Below are 22,283 nucleotides of genomic sequence, written 5' to 3'. Positions count from 1 at the left end.
TTCCTTCTGAGTGCCCATGGGCACAACCTTAAAAAAAAACAAAAAAAACAACAACAACAGGAAGTGCGCTGGCACATAAAAATGGAAGTATGACGGAAACCGGGAGGTGAACTTCACCTTGGTCGTTGAGTGGGAGGTGGTATCTGTTTCCCCCCCCTCCCCCTCCCGTCGCAGCCCTGCATGTCCCCTTCTCTCTTTCTTCCACACTCTCCCTCCTCTTTCTCCGTCCTTCCTCTCACACTCTTAATAAGAACTCTTACCCCCCCTTCTCTTTTACTCCCCCCCTCCCTCTCATTCCCCAAATTCCTTGTACCTCTCCCCTCCCCCCACCCCTTCTCTTTTACTCCCCCCCCCTCCCTCTCATTCCCCAAATTCCTTGTACCTCTCCCCTCCCCCCACCCCTTCTCTTTTACTCCCCCCCCTCCCTCTCATTCCCCAAATTCCTTGTACCTCTACCCTCCCCCCCCCCCAGTCCCTACCTTACGCAGGGGGCGCGGGTCCTACCCAGTGCTGGAGGTGGACCCACCCAGACAGCCTATAGAGAGGAAGTTGGGCCTAATTCAGGCGAGGGGTCAAACATCCAGGTTTGGATGGATCACCAAGGCAGCCCTCCTCCACCGCCGGGCCCGGCACAGACTTCCCTGCGCACCTCCCTTCCCCCACTTGGCAACCCTAGATTCAGTTGTGAAAGCCCCCCCCCCCCCCCCCCCTTGGTTCAAATCCTTATTTTTTTTTTTTTTTTTAAATCAATTGACATTTTGGGGTGGATTCCTGCTATAAAGAAAATCTTCCAATTTCTAAAACACGACTGAGAGAAAAACAAAAACAAAAAACCAGGCCAAATTATTTGGGGTTTTTTTTTTATAGAGCCATTTAAAAGATTTACATATAAATATCTGTCATTCGGGAATGCAAAATAAGAAAAGTACCCACGCTGGCGACAGCAGAAAAGTTATCGCTGCTTCATATCTGTCTATCACAGCGCAATAAACCACAGGCCTTGTTTCTTAGTATACAGAGCACGCAGGATTACAGATGTTAATGCAACAAGACGTCTCAGAAACAGCTTTTTAATCACTGCTTCTACTACAGGAGTTCTTATACAGTCTACAGGCATACTGCGCTTTAAGGACACTCACTTTAAGTACACTCACGAGTAAGTACATATCGCCCAATAGGCAAACGGCAGCTCGCGCATGCGCCTGTCAGCACGTCCTGAACAGCAATACCGGCTCCCTACCTGTACCGAAGCTGTGCGCAAGCGGGGAGACTATAGAGCCTGTTACACATGCGTTATTTACATCAGTTATGCACGTATATGACGATTGCAGTACAGTACATGCATCGATAAGTGGGAAAAAGGTAGTGCTTCACTTTAAGTACATTTTCGCTTTACATACATGCTCCGGTCCCTTGCGTACGTTAATGCGGGGTATGCCTGTACACTGATTTTACCCTTTTATATTTAAAGCTGTCCATGGCTACACCATCTAGTATATCTCATCATTTCTCACCTTAAAGGCACAATCCAAGTATTTTTTCTCCCCCAACATTTAGTTTAGTTTTATTTTTTTACTCGGGATTGAAGCAGGGGGCCTCTGCAGCTGAACCCCATTTATTTCAGCTCTGGGGACCCCCTGCTTCTGGAGATACTTACCTCCATAGTAGGTGCCGGTAGCCGCTCTGGCTGAGCTAGCTGGGGTTTAAAGTTTAAAGCTCCCGCGTCACGCGGGCCAATAGGAAGCCGCACCTGATGATGTCACGGCTTCCTATTGGCCCACAGGACACGGGTGCTTTGAAACGCCCCCATAATGTGAACCCAGCTACCCGAGCGGCTACCGGTACCTACTACGGAGGTAAGTATCTCCGGAAGCAGGGGGTCCCCAGAGCAAAAATTAATGGGGTTCAGGGGCTTTTAAGCAGCAATCCCCACCAGATGCTTCTATGAGTTTAACTCATAGAATATGTTAGTATTTTATCCCCTGAGCACGTCCTGCTCTTTAAATGCTTTCTAGTGTTAAAGAAAAACATGATTTTCTTAATCTCTAGCTTCTGTTGTTACCATGGTAACCTTTACACTGCAATGAGCTTGGGAGAGTTTCATTTTAGCCTCCCGGACACTTAGTATATGGAAAGCTGATATCTAACAAATGAAGCATCGGATTTTGAAAACAAGAAGAAATGTCTTAAGATAAGTGAAAATGACGATAAAGCAGCTTTCCTCCCTGTAAATTCATCTTTAGTTCTTATCTGCACCAGAGCTTAAGGCTGAGTCCCCGCTGGCGCTGAGTGGGCGGTGCTTGGCGCGGTTACTTGCATATATATATATATATACAGTATATATATGCAAGTTCCGGCTCATGCGATGCGCGCGCGCATGCACTAGCACACACGCACGGCGCTTTTGTACATAACATTTTTATAGTTTCCCGCTTGCTCAAATAGCCCGCAATTGCGCTCCCCTCTTCCCCCCCCCGCGCGCGTCCGCAAGTTGCAAGACACCCGGCGCTCATGCTCTAAGCATGAGCGCGCTCTGCGCCAGCGGGGACTCAGCCTAACACCGCCACTCCGAGCACCAACTAAACTCCAGATAACAGGTCAACCCGCAGGAAGCTTTCTATTGGACTATTGGAATAAGCGGCCATATTATTTATCCCAGACAATTCTGGACAACTGGGAGGTTCAGGGGAAGGGGGTGGGGGGTTGTGCAATTCAGCTACAGGGGCTTTCTGGCTCATGAAATATGAAGGGATTTTTTTTTTTTTTTAAATGTCATTTAAAAATTAAGTGGTAAAAATAGAGTGACATTTCCAATGTTAAATTTACCTGGAACTGTTTTTTACAAGTAAGCCTTATATCTAATCAGCCATTGCTTTAAAGCGACAGGAAAAGGTAAGAATCGATTATCCATCCACTCCGTGAAAAAAATGATAGGTACTCACCAGCAAAGAGTTTAAAAATCTTCTTTATTAAACTACATAAAAAAACAAAAAAAAAACAGACAGCACAAACTACTCTCCCACGCGTTTCACGCCCATCATGGCGCTTTCTCAAGGAGTAACGAGATGGGGGAGGTCCCGGGTATTTAACACACTCCCCGTCATACAAGACAGCTCTTTTAAATAATGAATTAATCTTGTCTAGCAGAAAGAAGAGAAAAGAAAACCGAGGAAGAAAAAGAAAAAAAGAAGAAAGAAAACTTCCCTTCAAAGGAAAGAAACAGCAAGAAAAACTTTTACTCTTAAAAAAATAAAGTAAATAAAGAAATAGCATGATTGACAATATTTGTGTCCAGCATGTAAAAAATGGCAACTTGAATGAGTAACAGTACTCACCCGATAAAAGTTAATCAGATGTGACAGAAAACAGAGCATATCACATTAAACATATACTTATGTGCCACTAGTATGTAATTAATAGAAAAAATACTATCATAAATCCTACACATGGATTGGTATAAATAAATCAGAATGGACAGTCATAATTGAAAAGCATTCAAAAACAGTTTAACCATACCAAAAAAATGACATGATAAATAGAAAAATAATAAAGACAGACAAAAACATCAATAAATGGCAAAAATGATAATATAGCTATATCTGGAATCTATGAAGGACACCAGAGATGGGAGTGGAGACAATAAACTAGAGGATGAGGAAAGCATTGAAATGGGTTAAATTGGGTAATTGTATTAATAACTAAAACTAAATCCTCAATAAACACAGTAGACATAGATGAATCCTATGAATATTAAAGAACCATAATAATATACAACCATGATTAAGTTTAGTTAACTTATATATATAATATGAAATAATGAAAACAACATTTTCAATATCCATAAAAAATAATTAATTACAGAATTCATATTGAACTTATAAAAAACTTTTTAAATCCCACTCGATATTTAACCCATTGGGTGCTAAAGTATTGAGTGTAAATATCCAAAATGCCTCACGTCTGAAGGGAGACGCTTCTGGCAGCGTCAGGGCTGCAGCTGGAAGGAAGGGGAGCCAGACGGTGTTTCCATCGTAAGTAGAGCGTGCTCCACACCGGGCATAGCCGGGGCTAGGGAGACTGAGTGAGTAATCATCACAACGTATTGTCCCCATTGTGTTAAGCCCTCCTTGTTTCCCCCATCATTCTGCATTTATTATACAGCCTTTCAATCCGCATGTTCCGGTGTCAACTCCTTTGAATTTATTTCATTCATTATTGCCCTTTAGGCATTATTTACCATTACTCTTGGAGCTTGTACACGGTTATTTTTCTATGTATTGCTTTAAAGCGACCTACCTTCCAGAAAACCAACCTTTTACATTATTTTTTTTAGAGGATTGAAGCAGGGGTCGTCGGAGCTGAACCCCACAAATTTCAGCTCTGGGGACCCCCTGCTTCCCACGATACTTACCTCATTAGGGGGTGCCGGAGGCCACACCGCTCAGCTACCATGGTTCACATTATGGCGCTGTTTCAAAGCTCCCACGCCGTGCGGGCCAATAGGAAGCTGTGACGTCATCAGGTGCGGCTTCCTATTGGCCAGCGCGACGAGGTAGCTTTACACTTTAAAGCCCAGCTAGCTAAGCCAGAGCGGCTACCGGCACCTGCAATAGAGGTAAGTATCTCCGGAAGCAGGGGCTCCCGAGAGCTGAAATGAATGGGGTTCTATTCCAGAGACCTCCTGCTTCAATCCCGTGTAAACGTTTTTAAAAAAGCGTTTTGATTTCTCCTTTTACCCCAAGGCAACATACATATATATGTTAGTGTTCGACAAACCTATACTTTTGCACGCCCCGGGCGAGTGGATTTAACATCGTGGCGAGCTCCTATTGGCCCAAGAAGCACATGTGTGGTACTAGGTGGCGAGTAGATTTTTTTGTTCGCCGAGTAGATTTTTTGGTCATTTGTCAATATTTACTCGCCCGGGGGTTAAATCCACTCGCCCGGGGCGAGCAAATGTATAGGTTTGTCGAACACTGTATATATATATATATACACATACACGCACCTTTTTCACCCACCATAACTTTAAAAAATATATATATACACACACACATAGACATATACACAACACAGATGGTACAACAAGTGTATTTTGGGATGCGCATCAAATGTGCCTTGGTGACTGCAGTTGACCCTGCCTTTGTAAGAGACAAGAAGCCAGATCTGCCCTGATCACTACGGATCCACTCCAGACTGACATGGAATCCTACAGACGGGAAGCACAGAGCATGAAGGCAGAGAAGGAATGTTACCTGATGCTGGGACACTTGGATGTGAAACCAGCACAGAGACAAGGCCCCAGCGGGGAAAAGTCACGCTGTGCCAAGATATTGTGATGACACAAACGAAATAATATGCTTTGTAAACATTCATTTTCACCATGCCAGCTTTGGGTGTAGAAAATGATCAAATAATCTGACATCTCAATTGCAGTAAGGGACACACACACGAGAATGTAGTTTCAGGCATCTGTCAAATGATTAAACATTTATTTGTTTATATAGCTCGCTCTTTGTATACAGTACATGCAACAACGTACAATAAGTTTCTGCAATTCGGGGTTTATCCCATTTCTGCACCTGTGTAAAAGACTTCTAATGCTTCCAACTCAAGAGTATTTATTAGACACCTTTCTGTAATGTTCGGATTAATGAAGGTCACAAGGTATTGAGAAAACATTGCAGGCAAACAGATGGTATAAAACAAAACCAGAAAACTAATAAGGGTCATGAAATTGTATGCACAAAATCCCACTGAAAGCATTGGTGCTATTTCTGCCACAACAAGAAACATATTCAAGTAGGTAGCAGTATTGATGGGGTATCTGTGAAGAGAGGGTGTGGAAAACCCGCAGTAGTAGGTAAAGAAGAAGGGGATCGCTTACAGCAGGGGGTTAAACTCTAGTCCTCAAGTCCCCCACCCCCACCCCCCCAAAAAAACAGGTCAGGTTTTCAGGATATCGCAGCTTCAGCACAAGTGGCTCAATCAGAGGCTCAGTCGACTGAGCCACCTGTGCGGAAGCAGGGACTGATTGAGCCACCTGTGCTGAAGCAGGGACTGATTAAGCCACCTGTGCTGAAGTTGGGATATCCTGAAAACCGGACCTGTTGGGGAGCTTGAGAACTGGATTGGAGTACCCCTTGTTTACAGTACAGTACTCACAAGCTTCTCCCTCCCTTTAGCTATGCATGTAGCTCTGCTGCTTTCAGCCTATAACAGCCTGCAGTCGCCACTGTGAACGGTGCCCGAAGAATGAATGGAAATATACCTTATTACCAGTATACATTAGCATCTGCTTAACAGACGGTCTGCAAATTAAAACCTATTGATTACGCTTTTTCAGTGGTGGAGGTCAGTTGAGTTGTAACATGTAGAAATATATAGCTACTAGATTTATATACATAGATTGTAAGCTCTGCGGGGCAGGGACTCCCTTCCCTATTGTTTCATGCCTGAAGCGCTAATTCCCATTATGTGTTGTATTATGGCACGTGTATTGCTGCTGTGACGCTTTGTGTTCATGGATGGCGCTTTATAAATATAGATATACATACATATATTTAGACATACATTTTTTTGCATTAAATGAACAGGGATATTTCCTGGCACCACAGACCCAGCCTTACCTCAAAGAAAGTCCCTCAGTTCCAGAGCAGTTCTTCCCTGGCTATACCCGTCATTCATACCATAGTGGGGTGGATATTGATTACAGACTACGGTAGTTCCTCACATATCAGAGGCCGCGACCTTGCTGAACACGAGTGCGGAGATACTGTACTGAACACTGCAGCGGTGTAACAATTACCCCCTGCACAATTACCCCTCTGCACAATTACCCCTCCGCACAATTGCCGATTCACACATGCCAGAAATTAGGAGGAAGGGGGATATTCGGGTGTTTTCCACACAAAGAAGGCCCATCTCACTCAGGTCATATTTTCCATAGAAAAATACTCCCGCTCACGTCACTGAAGCGTATTAGCCTGTGGGATCCCATTCTACATGCGAGGCAGCCATTGTGATGGAAAATCCTTAACTGTTAATGTCTCCGGAGAATAGCGGGGGGCTCGCTCGGGGGATGATTGACGCTGCCATGTATTGTAAAACCCCATAGTTTAGATTAGGGGCGCTCAACTACAATCCTCAACAGGTCAGGTTTTCAGGATATCCCTGCTTCAGCACAGGTGGCTCAATAGGTCCCTGCTTCAGCACAGGTGGCTCAGTGTGAGCCTCTGATTGAGTCACCTTTGCTGAAGCAGGGACATCCTGAAAACCTGACCTTTTGGGGGAAGGTAGGCTTGGGGACAGGTGTTGAGCATCGCTGGTTTAGATTACAATAAAAAAATAAACATAGGCAAAATTGTTATTTTGTTTCTTTCTACATACAGTACAAGTAAAACCTTATGCCAAGTAATCTTCCCAGAAGACTGTAATAACAGTGTTTTCCCTCAAGTATGGCAACAGTGTCAGAAAAACGACACGAGCTGACAGTATTTAAGTTTCCTTCACCCCCAAAATACACGGTACTATCACACACTTCAAATCTATTCTTACCAATATCTGCTTTTAAATCTGCTAACACTATACGTTGCTACAATGTTACTGCTACAGTACCAAGACAACCAGTTTAGAGTTCTTGACTAAGCCACCTGTGCTGAAGCAGGGATATCCTTAAAACCTGACCTGCTGGTGGTCCTGGAAGACTGGAGTTGGCCACTCATGTTTTAAACAGAAAGGAGTCACATTTCTGAGAAGGGGGAAAAAAAAGTGGAGACCACGGGTACATTATCTCTGGCTGTGCAGAACGGAGTGCCAGTTATCACAATAGCCTGGGTAGAGTTTGCTTACCGCCAGTCATTTTTTTTGTCCCCCTCCCAAAAATGTATGCTTTCCTTTTAAACTGCAGGGCAGTATTTTTCCGAGTATTCAGAGTTCCAGAGAGCAGCACTCCAAATTCGTGGTACTGGTGGGACGTGCTTTCACCATGATTCAGCAGAAAAAGGCCTTTTGCCGTTAGATTTAGAAACCCACACTTAACATGCATAACAAGCAAAGATTTAGGCACATGTTGATCTTGTGTCAAGTCATGCTTAACGCCTGGCATCTCATGCACAACCTGCAACATATCTCTGTGGGAAAGGACCTCATTATTTAATTATTAAGGAAAAAAACCCACTTATGCACAATGTTCCTCTCTTTTCATCCCATCCCCCAACCAATATTTTCCAGGCATTATTTTTAATGGTGCAGAGCACACAGGTTTACGCAGGCGCACAAAAACCAAAGTATTTCAATTTTAGAAACGGAGCCAAGATAGATCACTGTTACCTATGCCAGGGGTGTGCAAACTGGGGGCGCTAGATTTTCTGGGGGGGGGGGGGCGTGGCAGTTATAGAGGTCCCACGCTCTCCCACAAGGCATTTAAATTATGCCGGGGGACAGCGCGAGGCCTCTATAACACACGTCCCTTCTCTTCCAGCGACGCGTCGTCATGGTAACCTGGTGTTAAATGATGCCGCGAGGTCATGTGACGTCACCATGGCAACGTGATGTCACATGACCCCGCGCGTCATTTGACGCCGGGGCCAAGCAGGGGGAGAGGCGCCAAGGAGAGCAGGCAGGGGTGCGCACGGGGAAATGTTTGAGCACCCCATAAGTGCGCAATTAGTCCAAGAGAATCGTGAGGTACATCAGGGGTGCTCAACTTCAGTCCCCAAGCCCTCCCTCCCCCCCAAACAGGTCAGGTTTTCAGGATATCCCTGCTTCAGCAGAGGTGGCTCAGAGGCGCAGGACTGAGCCGCTGATTGAGCCATCTGTGCTGAAGCAGGGACGGATTGAGCCACTTGTGCTGCAGAAGGGATATCCTGAAAACCTGACCTGTTGGGGGGGGGGGGGGGCTTGAGGACTGGAGTTGAGCTCTCCTGAGGGTAGATCCTCAGAAGTTCGTTAAATATTTTATCGCTGCGCTACCGCCATTTATCATATCGATACCCGTAACGCATATCCACAAAGGTGATTAGCGTTACAATGCCCTCGTGTTAACGCATTGATAAATGAGCTGTTTACCTAACATCACCGATCCTCAAACCTCCGTTCATGTTAGCGCGTGGAAATAACGCTACGGTAATTAGGTCACGCCAAAACCTACCGCTCCTCACATCCAGAGCCTGATTATCATCCCGTTATTTCTGGGGAAAGCCTATAAGCAAGGTACTGAGTATAGGACTTAACCCTTTCATTACAAAAAGTTACACGTGTCATAGAAATACAGTATATATTAGGGATCGTATAAATGTCTGAACAAATCATAAACTATATAATGGTTTTTAGTGATTACAATGAATGTAGGATATGTTTGTGTGAACTAATATGGTATATAGTGTAATCCTGACTGGATTAAGTATGGGTGTGCAATAATATTTATACCTCTCCAATAATAATTAATAATGTACAATTAAAATAAATAAAGGATGGACACTATAATAATATGTTCCTGTATAGCGCTGCTAGATTTACGTAGCGCTTTACAGAGACATTTTGCAGGCCCAGGTCCCTGCTACGTGGAGCTTACAATCTATGTGTTTGGTGCCTGAGGCACAGGGAGATAAAGTGACTTGCCCAAGGTCACAAGGAGCCGACACCGGAAATTGAACCAGGCTCCCCTGCTTCAAACTCTCAGTGCCAGTCAGTGTCGTTACTCACTGACCCGCTCCTTCTACCATAAATAACAAAAAAGTTAAGTTAAAAGTTTTATAACAATAGTTATTATAGTGTTATAACAATAATCGCATTAACTTTGAGTAACGTGTTTTGAACGCGTGGTAAAGTTTGCCCAATGCGCAGTGTGTTGATTAACACACGTGTAATAAAAAATTCCCGTTAATAGTGCTGCTACTTTTACAAATGTGCGTTATTTTTTGCATATTATTAGCTTTGTGGATACCCGTTAAACGGGTGGGAAAATAACGGATCTATTTCGGTAATGATCGTTGTTAGCGCGAATGTAACAGCGTTCTGACTATCTTCCCCCCGTGCTTTCCATCAGAGACAAGCTCAGCCAACCTTGGATTTTCCAGATGCCATTCTATACAGTGCTTGCTTCCCTCTAATTCAGGGGCACTCAACTCCAGTCACCTCAACAGGTCAGGTTTTCAGGATATCCCTGCTTCAGCACAGGGGGCTCAATCAGTCCCAGCTTCAGCACAGGTGGCTCAATCAGTCCCTGCTTCAGCACAGGTGGCTCAATCAGAGGCTCAGTCAAGACTGAGCCTCTGATTGAGCCACCTGTGCTAATGCTGGGATATCCTGAAAACCTGACCTGTTGGGGGGGGGGGGGGGGTGTTGAGGACTGAGGTCGAGCACCCCTTCTCTAATTTATTGGGATAATAATTAAAAAAAAAAAAAAAACATGATTATCTCAGACTGCCCCATATAAACTAAAAAAAAATGATCACTTCCAACTTATAACGCTCAATAATATTGTATCACTGGAATGATCTAATGACCTCAACTTCAGCTGTATTTACAGCTATGGGTGGTAAGACGAATGTGGTCATCAAATGTGATACTTACTGCTCAGTCCAGCACGATCCAAAAAAAGAAAAATCTGCATTTCCCGCCACAAGTGCCGGCATAGCAAAAAAAATATCATCATTTAGCTGTGCGTTCAATTGTGAGAATTGCTACCCAAAGCGCGGGAGAAACACGGGCAGAGCCTGCTGGCTGTGCGCAGTAAAGGAGTTATTTGAAAAATAAATAAATAAAGTACTGTAGCACTTAAAAATGTAACGGTGTAATCCCACCCAAAATCAGCTTTCAGCTAAAAACATCACATGATGGAACGGTCAATTACACGTACTAAACTAATACAGCAAATCTCTAACGCCAGTGACAATATTTTTTTTTTGCCAACGCCGCAGAGAGACTCAAAGGCCCAGACAGACTTAATGTTGCCGCTAAGCTTGCACCTTCCCTTTCAATGCAGCGGTGGCCAACACCAGTCCTCAAGGGCCACTAACAGGTCAGGTTTTTCAGGATATCCCTGCTTCAGCACAGGTGGCTCATTCAGTCCCAGCTTCAGCCCAGGTGGCTCGGAGGCTCAGTCTTTGACTGAGCCACTGATTGAGCCACCTGTGCTGAAGCAGGGATATCCTGAAAACCTGACCTGTTGGTGGCCATTGGGGACTGGAGTTGGCCAGCCCTGTCCCAATAAAATGGCTGGGGGTTGAGGCATGCTAAGTCTTAGCAACCTTTAGTGAATCTGGGCCCATTGTTGCTATTATCTGGAGTTCATTGTTTCTCTGATTATCACTGTTTATTGTCTTTCTGTCCCAAGTGAGGTCAGTGACATCATCAGATGGGAGTCACAACTTCATCTGATTCTCTGTCTGCCATGTTTTTCTACCCCAGACAGCAGGGATTTTCATAGAAACTTTCTCCCTCTGATAAAAGTCCAAGGAAGTTTATTTAGGAGCGGGTTAGAGGAATTATTATTAAAGTGGAGGCTCTGTCCTTCCAAAAGGAAAAGAAAACATCTTTTTTTCTATCTAAAGAAGAGGGGAATGGTAAATTTAGGCCGGGACCCACAGAACTCTGTTAAATCTGAGCAAATAACTGAGGCTGCATCCCCGCTAGCGCTGAGCGGGCGGTGCTTGCCGAGTTCACTTTGCAGGGGTCTCACTAAATGGCCGTCAGTGCAGCAGAAGAGGACCAAAGATGCAAAGTTCTGTGGGGAAGATCATGTGACCAGGCAGTCACTAGATATAATTGGTGCACTGCTAGAGAGAGGGCAGGGCTCAAAAAGGGGTGTACCAGAGCCTGTTTCAGAAGAGGACGGGGATGTGACTTTGTAAATGGTTGCTATAGAAACAAAAAATGCTTGTTACATTATAATACCTTAAAAATGTAATTCAGAGTTGTTGTTTTTTTTTTTTTTAAATGCTACAAGTATTTTCTCATAGTACAAAACTAATTTATGAATTAAAAAAAAAAAAACTACACGTAGGATATTTCATGGTCTGCAGCTTTAAAGCAAAGTATGACCACGAGAAAATACTCCCAACAGTAAACAGTAAACAGAGCGTTTGAAAAGAGAACACTTTAGTTCGGTAAAAATACTTTTATGTTGACAAACACTGGAGTCCTTTAGAGGTGTTGATTGCAAGTGATTTTCTGTGACCACACGTGGCATTTGAAGAAATGGCTTTTCAAAAATTCACACACAAACAACATTTCCCACGGACTCTCGTGGTCTGTTAAATGATGCGTGGGTATCCTCTCAAAGAAAAGGCCCACTCATCATATTCGTATATGCTCCTGACTACAACATATATTGATTTTTCTAATGTATTACTTTTTTTTTGTATATGTGGGCTGTAAGTTGCCTTCTGCAAATGGAAGGTGCCTTATGACCTAGCCTCACTTAGTAAACATGGCCCATTCAACTGAATGAACCATAATGTGTCTTATGGATTACCACGACAAATATGGCACTTAATGTCTGGTGGACTTTAATATTCGTTCTAGAGCCCTGCACACATGAATATCACCAAGGCTGTATATTTACTATCCCTGGTTACCCAGAATCCTCTTTGGGTAAAGTCCAACAAGTAACAATGACCTTTAACCCTTCGGGCGCCCCAAGACGTTGCCACGATGCCATGGAGTCGGGCACTCTAGGGGCCCTGTGACGTAGTGTCAACACCCTGCCCTAAGAGGGCACCTCTTCTGGTGGAGATCACGTTCTGCCCACGCGATCTATAATGCAGGGAGATGGAAGAGGACTCCTCTTTCGTTTCTGGGTCAAGGGTCGCCGCTATCACATGACTGCTCCCCAGAGAGGTCATGTGACCATGGTTTGCCGGAGGAGCCATGGCCCTCTGTTTCCCGGCCCCTCCGGCAACCAAAGGCTGGAACTAAACGAACATTTATATCATTAACTATTTTTTAAATTTTTTATAAAGGGATAGATAGGAGTTTCTAAAAGGGTGCATACACCGTGTTACATACATGTATAGCTGCATACACCGTGTTACATACATGTACGGGTACATACACCGTGTTACATACATGTACGTGCATATTTACAATTGATTATTAAATGGGTAAACATAGTAAATACGGAATCAAATTATATGTGTAGTAAAGCGCTATATACCTGGAACGGCGCTATATAAATAAAGATATACATACAGACATGGAGGGTGTGTTTTATTTGGCTGCTCCGAGCAGCTCTGCATGCAAACTATACTATGCAAATGCTGCAAATATTGAAAGACTATGGTTGAGACTACTGGACTATGACATACGTTTTTTGTAATAAGACGTTACAACCCTTTTGACAAAATAGTCTTAAAATGTGGATTTGTCGTTACTGTTACTATGACTTTGGCAGTACCTGGACTTCTTGTTACTGGGTGGATTGTAAAAAAGCTCTTTGTTTTCTTGATATTTTAAAATGTATCCCTATTTCTATAGCAGAGTAATATCTTCTGTAAGAGAAAGGTCTTCAATACATTGTTACACAATACTCTGCGGGGCCGCCAATGTCAATTGAGGAACAATCCCTTGGGGCTTATTTAAAGACTGTCACTATAGTATCATTTGTTTCACAACCTTATGGGATAAATGCAGGTGCTCCAAAACTCGCAAAGAGAGCAAACCAATTATCGGCACTTATGCGGAAAGAAAAAGTCCTTGCCCAGCATCTTAAAAGGTCTCCAAAGAGAATGAAACGTCCATCAAAAGTGTGAGAGTAAATCGAAACCTTATTGATTATATAAGTATGTGTACCTGTAGCATCTTTTCGATTCGCATAGTTTGCTTTTCCTGAGGTCTTTATCAAAACTTCCATTTCTCTTTAAGGAATTCTGCGGAAATGGAAAATACTGCACTCCAGTTTTGAAAAGCAACATAAAGTGGGGTGTAAAAGAAGATTAAACTTGATTAAACTGGGCTAGCATTCCAACTGCACTCCACCCAAATTATATCATTAAAGGGAAATGATTGTGTTCAGCATACTGATACCAAACTTGCCAACAAAAGCACAGTTGAGAAAGCATTTTTTTCTCCCTTTAAGTACTAAATAAAAGCGGAGATATCAGCGTTAGGCCTCGGCCATGGTAAGCGCTTACTCGCTGAACCGTGCTGACGCTCGCTCCCGCTCAGCACTGAGCCCCTACAGCCGCCAGCGCGCGGAAGCGTAGGTCTTACCAGAATTTAAAATTTCCCCGCTTGCCGGCGCGCAGGGCCAGTCACGTGAGTGGTTCGCCCAATGAGGGCGAACCAGCTCCGTGACGTCACTGGCCCGCCCCCTGACGGCGCGCAGGGAAAGAAACCGCAAGGCCAGGGAAAGCACCCACTTTCCCTGAGCCTCAGCGCGCCTCAGCACGCCAGCGGGAACCCTGGCCGAGGCCTTAGCATGCTGCCGCAAAGCTTTTACCCCTGACGTGACTGGTGACATGAAACAGATTGGGAGGCATGGCTTGGGAGCGAGGAGCGAGGACTCCCCGTTGGTCCGTCTGGTGAAGCTGAGTAGACGTCAGACGTGACCCCTGGAGCGTGGCCTGGCGGTTAGAGGGCCAAACGTGGGTATTCTGACGAGCTCTACACCCACGTGTATAAGTGTTAATGCACTTTTATACCTGATCTATTGTAAGTGCACTACTTACCTGTCCTTTTTAACATGTGACTGACCTTTTGCGCTTTCTCTCTTGGTTATTGATGAACTAGTTGCTCACTTGGGTTATTGTGCTCACATCGCATTGAGAGCCTACAGCTCTAAGGCTTGTTATATAGAGGCCGCGTGCGCTACGCCGTGCGTGCGGCACTTATAATTGGCTGAGGTTAGTCAGCCCTGCTATACAAGGGCCGCGTGTGCGCACGGCAGTGAGCGTGCATCCGGCCGACAGCGGGGAAGACGGGGAATACAATGATTTTGCGCCACTACCGGCGCTGAAACGTATGTATATGTGTTTGTATATATGTATGCATGTGTATGTATGTATATGTGTGTGTATGTATGTGTGTGTATGTATGTATATGTGTTTGTATATATGTATGCATGTGTATGTATGTATATGTGTGTGTGTGTGTGTATGTATGTGTGTGTATGTATGTATGCATGTGTATGTATGTATATGTGTGTGTGTGTATGTATGTGTGTGTATGTATGTATATGTGTTTGTATATATGTATGCATGTGTATGTATGTATATGTGTGTGTATGTATGTGTGTGTATGTATGTATATGTGTTTGTATATATGTATGCATGTGTATGTATGTATATGTGTGTGTATGTATGTGTGTGTATGTATGTATATGTGTTTGTATATATGTATGCATGTGTATGTATGTATATGTGTGTGTATGTATGTGTGTGTGTGTATGTATATGTGTGTGTATGTATGTGTGTGTATGTATGTATATGTGTTTGTATATATGTATGCATGTGTATGTATGTATATGTGTGTGTGTGTGTGTGTATGTGTGTGTATGTATGTGTGTGTATATATGTATGCATGTGTATGTATGTATATGTGTGTGTATGTATGTGTGTGTATATATGTATGCATGTGTATGTATGTATATGTGTGTGTATGTATGTGTGTGTATATATGTATGCATGTGTATGTATGTATATGTGTGTGTATGTGTGTGTGTTTGTCTGCACAATGTTAATAAATATTTTATTTTTACCAATGTGTTTTTTTTAAATAAATAATAAATTACACATACCTACACACACACACATATACATACACATACATACACACACATACATACACACACATACAGTACAGTCATACACTCGCGCACAGTATACACACAAAACGTGTGCGGCACGTGCACGCGCCTTCGCACAGGCACGCGCGCGTGCGCACGGCCGCACACACTATATAACAGCCCTAAGGAGCACACACATATATAGTAACAGTGCACAGGCTCCGAGTCTAAATGAAATGCTTTTATTGAACTCCAATTGTTCGATTTCCAAAATCTATCACCTAAGAACTTAACAAGGTAGAGATACTTTCTGAAGGTAAGTAGCCAGACAGCAAATGTAGGGCTCTACATAACATTCCAATCCTAGTATCTGCGAGAGACAGAGAGCACAGAACAGAAATGGGATAGAGACAGAGACAGACAGAGACAGGCAGAGACAGACAGAGACAGACAGGCAGAGACAGGCAGAGACAGACAGAGACAGACAGAGACAGACAGAGACAGGCAGAGACAGGCAGAGACAGACAGACACAGCACAGAACAGAATGGGATAGAGACAGAGACGGATAGAGACAGAGACGGATAGAGACAGAGGCAGACAGAGACAGACAGGGACAGAGACAGACAGGGACAGAGACAGACAGAGACAGACAGAGACAGACAGAGACAGACAGACACAGCACAGACCAGAATGGGATAGAGATGGGATAGAGATGGGATATTGTCACCATCTTCTAAATGGGAAAATGCAGCTTGATTTCCAGTGGCAACAAGTTATGATGTCAGATTGTTGCACATCCCTGCAACCCAGACACAATAATATCAATTATTACATTTTCAAGACAAGGATTTTCATTCTCTGTGAATTTTTGTACAGTGCTACATACATACTGTACATACATACATACTGTACATACATACATACATACATACATACTGTACATACATACATACATACATACATACTGTACATACATACACACATACATACATACATACATACATACATACATACTGTACATACATACATACATACATACACACATACATACATACTGTACATACATACATACTGTACATACATACATACATACATACATACATACATACATACATACATACATACGTACATACATACATACATAAATACTGTACATACATACATACATACATACATACATACATACACACATACATACTGTACATACATACATACATACATACATACATACATACATACATACACACATACATACTGTACATACATACATACATACATACATACATACATACATACATACATACACACATACACACATACACACATACATACTGTACATACATACATACGTACATACACACATACATACTGTACATACATATATACTGTTAACATTATCTGTAAACTGGGAAATGTATGTGAAACATCACCATAATCACATATGTTCAATATAGACTCACTGTACCTTATACCAGGGGTGCTCAACTCCAGTCTGCATGTTCCCCCCTCCCCCCGCCCAACAGGTCAGGTTTTCAGGATATCCCTGCTTCAGCACACGTGGCTCAATCAGTCCCTGCTTCAGCACAGGTGACTCAGTCTTCGGCTGAGCCTCTGATTGAGCCTCCTGTGCTGAACCTGGGATATACTGAAATCCTGACCTGTTGGGGGGGAGGGGGGGGAATGAGGATTGGATAAACAGTTCTTAAAAACAGAAAATGAATGGAACACTTCATGATGAAGAACATACATTTGGAGTTAAAGGGTGAAGTAACAGCAGTTGTACAAAGGCATTTTATCCTGCTGGGTGGGAATCCATTGTAACACACTTTGGCCAACACCATAAGATTTGGATTCTGGCGTAATTATTCATAGATATGAAGGGGCTATGTATATCCAATGATATAAAGAGGCATTTGACCTCAGATTGTAGGCCTCTTTCAAAGATGATGGACCCTGAGAGGTTGGAAAGCTTGTAACATATCAATGACTTGATAGTCCAATAAAAGGTATCATACCCCCTACTCCTCTCCTTTGTTACTACATGGAAGACAGGACCAGCACGGCTCCCACCCTTGTTTGTCAATGAAGAGAATCACTAACAAAGTTAAGTGTCTTAAACTTACTCTATAGCCTAGAGCCAGGAGGTGTCAACGGCATTACCAACATTATGCCACGTTAAAAGGCAAAAATAAATACAAGTTGAAAGTTACAAAAATGAGCACACAGTTGTGGTTGGGGATTTCTACCCATGGAGATTATATAAAGAACAACCAAAGTGTAAGGAACTTGCACTTTTGCACACACTATGTACAATATCTTGTGGTTACCAACTCCAAGACCAACATGGACATTTACTGGGGTGGCAACATTGAACCAATGAAACAATAAATCACCCTTTTGAGCACAAGTTTATGAGTGTAGTCAAGGTCATCGGTTCACTCTGCTCCTGTGGTTTCCTGTGGCCCTATGTGCACTTGTGGCAGTAAAACCTAAAGTTATTGTTACTATTTACCAACTCCAGAAGACATCATTTGCACGCATGGGATTGGGTGTAAAGTGAGTTCACTTGCCCGAGTCCAAACTTCCAACTGAGAGAATTGAAATTCTGACAAGGACTCCTAATATCTTATGAAATTGTGGATTTTTCAGAGAATACATTTGCAGTCCAATTTACCAAGTCCTCTAAAAGTTGACAAATGTGACATTAAATCGCATTTATTTGAAACGTCTAAAGTTTGAAGGCATACATCCCTGACAATGTTATCTGACTCATTCAAACCTATGTTCCTAAAGTATGTGCTGACTTAATTAAAATGAAACCTCCAATTACCTCCAAGAAATAGAGAAGGAACAAGCTGACAATATAAGGACAGATAAACTGTTAAAAACAGAAAAGTACACTTCTCCGTTGCTTATAAGAGGTAAATAACATTAAACACCAACAACTTGGGTATTAAAACAAGGGGCATAGCATTTTTTCCCATCTCATTTTAATTTAGCTTTATGTTTGTATTACTATAAGAGAGTCGATAGGCATTCTGTCTGATTTAAGTATGGGTTCCAAATTCTACAATGTGTGTCTAGAGAACAGTGGTGGTAAAAGCTGGTTGATGGTACAGTACTTGTCTTTTGTTATAATGTATAGATCCACCATGATGTTTGGCAGAGTACCTCCCAGTGACATATGATATAATGAATTATATATATCACTAAGCCTATTACTGAGTTATGCTGTTAGTGTTGTAACACAGGACACATCACATGATGCAAAGTAGGGTAATGACTCTGAGACTCATGAACAGTTCATACAGGAATATGGCTTGTTTGAAAGGTAAGTGAATCTGAAAATGTCAAAGATGCAAATATAGATTTATATAAAAATGATGTGGAAGCATAAATATGCATGAAGACATGCAGTACAGTTATTGGAAAGTAAGGGTTTGTACAATGCAAGTAGGAACGCGGTGAAAAGAGTGACCTTTCACAGTAACATACCCTATTTCCTCAATTCTAAGACTTTCGATTTTCATATGTCTGAAATCGGGGTGCGTCTTAGAATCGATGTATTAAAAAAAGTGTCTACAGTACTAACCCCTTCTTTTCACTTAACATGTTTCAGGAGAGGTCCCATGTCAGCGGAGGACGAAGTGTGCGGCGGCGGCAGGAGAAGTCCCACGTCTGCAGATGGTTGAAGATGGCAGCGGGCGGGAGTGCGGTGGCGGCGGAAGGATAAGTCACAAGTCTGCAGGTGAATGAAGATAAGAAGACAGCGGGCGTGCGGTGGTGGAGGCGGCTAATAGATCATAATAGCAGGAGCAGAGCCGCTTAGGGGAATGGCTTGGGAGGTGCACACAGTAACACCGGAAGTTGACTTCCGGTTACAGTGTGCACCTCCGAAGGCGTTCCCCTATGCCGCTCTGCTCCTGCTCAGCTCTCCTGCAATTATGATCTCCTGCCGCCGCACCCCACCGCACGCCCGCTGTCTTCATATCTTCACTCACCTGCAGATTTTGGACCTGTCCTGCTGCCGCACACCCACACGCTGTCCATCTTCAACCATCTGCAGACGTGGGACCTCTCCTGCCGCCGCCCGCTTCATTGTAAGTGAAAATGTAATTTTCCTCGATTGTAAGGGCCAAATCGATGGTGCGTCTTACAATCGAGGAAATACGGTAACTTGTCTGTGTGAGCCAAATGAAAAAGTTACATTTTACATACTGTATGTGCATTTGATAAACGTGGATGTTCACATGAATATCTTAGACCAGACCATTTACAATTGTCCTCGGTACACAAGCTAGGCAACTAACCAAAACACGCACAAAGAACCTGGAAACGGTCCAAATAGTGGGTAGCACAATTAAATATCATAAAGCATGATTCAGTATTATGACAAGTCAGCATATGAAGCATAATGCTATTATCCACAGAGTCATCAGAGAGCGTGGCAAATCATAACAGATAATAATGTATTTCAAACGTACTAATGGACATGGGTAGATCAAGCATGAACATCATCATACTTTGATGTTTAGATACAGACATTGTTTAATGGCTGGAATCTTGTTTACAGGGTACTGTATATGGGACACTGGTGACTGTGAGTCACTGAACAATGGTGCTGTGCTACAATGTAAAAATACGCTATTGACAAGTTGCTTCCTCAAATTAGAGTTAAAAAGCTAACATCAGCAAACAAACATTGTATCACTAAGGAAAGCATGTGCCTGGGTAACACATGCACTGGATCAGCACTGTGACCTTTATGGTGCAGTGCATTTCTCTCGGGTAAATAAGACTGTGTTTTTGTTATTTCCCACCCCACACAATTCCCACAGAAGTTACAATAACACTATGTCTGAATCCTATGTGCACACAGATCTGCCATCACAATGGCTTCAGCTAATGCTGCTATGGACAAGAACACCAGTTATTTGTGTGCGGAATTTCTTTGCTAGCAGGCCAGCATTAATACAGTTTCCTATGTTTTGTGACACACACCCTGTTCCCCCCCCCCCCTCCTCACCCCCCTCCAAAAAAAAAAAAAGAGAGAACAGGCTGATAATACTGTACAGGAAAAACACTGGTCTCTGAGCACAGTGCTTATTCTGTGCTACTCTCTGCAAACTGAATATTTCCATCCACTCTCTGACCCTCCACACATAGCAGGGACTCACACGTTATTCTGTATTTAACAATGTCCTTCTGATTGCATCTGCATGTATAATAACGATGCTGCCCAAAAGTTACTGCCTCAAAGCACTAAACAGTTACAGTCCACACCGTGCTCAATATCCAACTGCAGCCCCCATCAACCACCCTGTGCCTGTTGTGTAATGTGCGTCCTGGGAAAACAGCTAAAGGGATAGAGCAGCAGCAGGTTTGATGTGAAATGTTGGCGCACAGCAGCGACAGGTTCAGCTGAGAACCTGAGAAATAACCATTTCTAAAACCAGCCAAGTGTACGCTGCAAACCACAAAAGTAACACAAATAGGAACAGCAAACACAGACCTCCACAATACACAGGTCCAATGATAATCAGCCTTGCTATTACAGCACAGCGCAGATGTAGATGCATGAGAGAGTATTCTACTTACATATCTTTTTAGTTTCTTTTCAGGGGGTGATTTGATCAGCCAACCAGTGCACACAACGTCCCCTGCACTCATCTTGTTCCCCCCCTTCACCAGGAGGCAGAAAAATCCAGTGTGTATTGTTCCTGTTAATTTTCAAACTAACAGCAGCAGCAGCAGCAGCAATCAGCTTCCTTCAGCTGTGTGTGAATGCTGCTGTATCACAAGGAGGAAGTCAAGAAGACATTGATAACTGACACAGCCAGCTCCCCTCCCACTACAACACAATGCATGAGGCTGCCAGCACATGATCTGGGAGCGCTGCCTTATAAACACAAACACAGCACGTGCAGAATTACCTCTACACTAGCTTGTCTGCCCTGCAAGAAGGAGACATTTGTTGTTGTTGATGTTGTTGTTGTCAGGTGGGGGGGGGGGGTGGTCTGCTTAGCTGGGAAGTGCCACTTTGTTGTTAGTGAGAAGGGGATGGAATGCAGATGGGGGATACACTTATATTCCAGTGCAAACTCCCTGCACATTCCCAGCTGAGATAAGATGCATGGCAAACTCTTCCAATATTCAAGGTTATTTAAAAAAAAAAAAAAATGTGAGCCATCATGAGCATAACAGAGGAAAGTTACTCCGCTACCTCATACAGTACATTGGGGAGGTCATTTAACTCTTTCAGCGCCACAAAGAATGGCAGAGCAACATATTGTTAGGCTTAGTGCAGGGGTGGCCGGCACCAATCCTCATGGTCCACCAACAGGTCAGGTTTGAAAGATATCCCTGCTTCAGCACAGGTGGCTCAACCAGTTGTCTTGAAGCTGGGATATCCTTAAAACCTGGCCTGTTGCTGGCCCTTGAGGACTGGAGTTGGCCACGCCTGCCTTTGGCTGCGATGACAGTGGCTGCGCACCACCGTAACAAATGAATGTAGACCAATGAAGGTGCACAGGGGGCGCGTGCGCGATCAAGCGC

At 43.4% G+C, this 22,283-nt stretch overlaps 1 protein-coding gene across 1 annotated transcript in view; it reads right to left on the bottom strand.

Annotated features, from left to right (window-relative positions):
- Positions 1-21,632, bottom strand: part of GAB3 (GRB2 associated binding protein 3) — a 75,298-nt gene extending 53,666 nt beyond the window's left edge. Inside the window, exon 1 of the mRNA XM_075573429.1 lies at positions 21,327-21,632. Within this exon, the coding sequence (XP_075429544.1) occupies positions 21,327-21,398 (72 nt within the window). The 5' untranslated portion in view covers positions 21,399-21,632. The remainder of the gene's footprint in view (positions 1-21,326) is intronic.
- Between the last annotated feature and the right edge of the window lie 651 nt (positions 21,633-22,283).

This window comes from Ascaphus truei, chromosome 16 (genome assembly GCF_040206685.1).
Source record: "Ascaphus truei isolate aAscTru1 chromosome 16, aAscTru1.hap1, whole genome shotgun sequence".
Taxonomy (NCBI): domain Eukaryota; kingdom Metazoa; phylum Chordata; class Amphibia; order Anura; family Ascaphidae; genus Ascaphus; species Ascaphus truei.
Note: the sequence above shows the minus strand (reverse complement) of the source record. Positions and strands in the feature narration are given on the sequence as shown.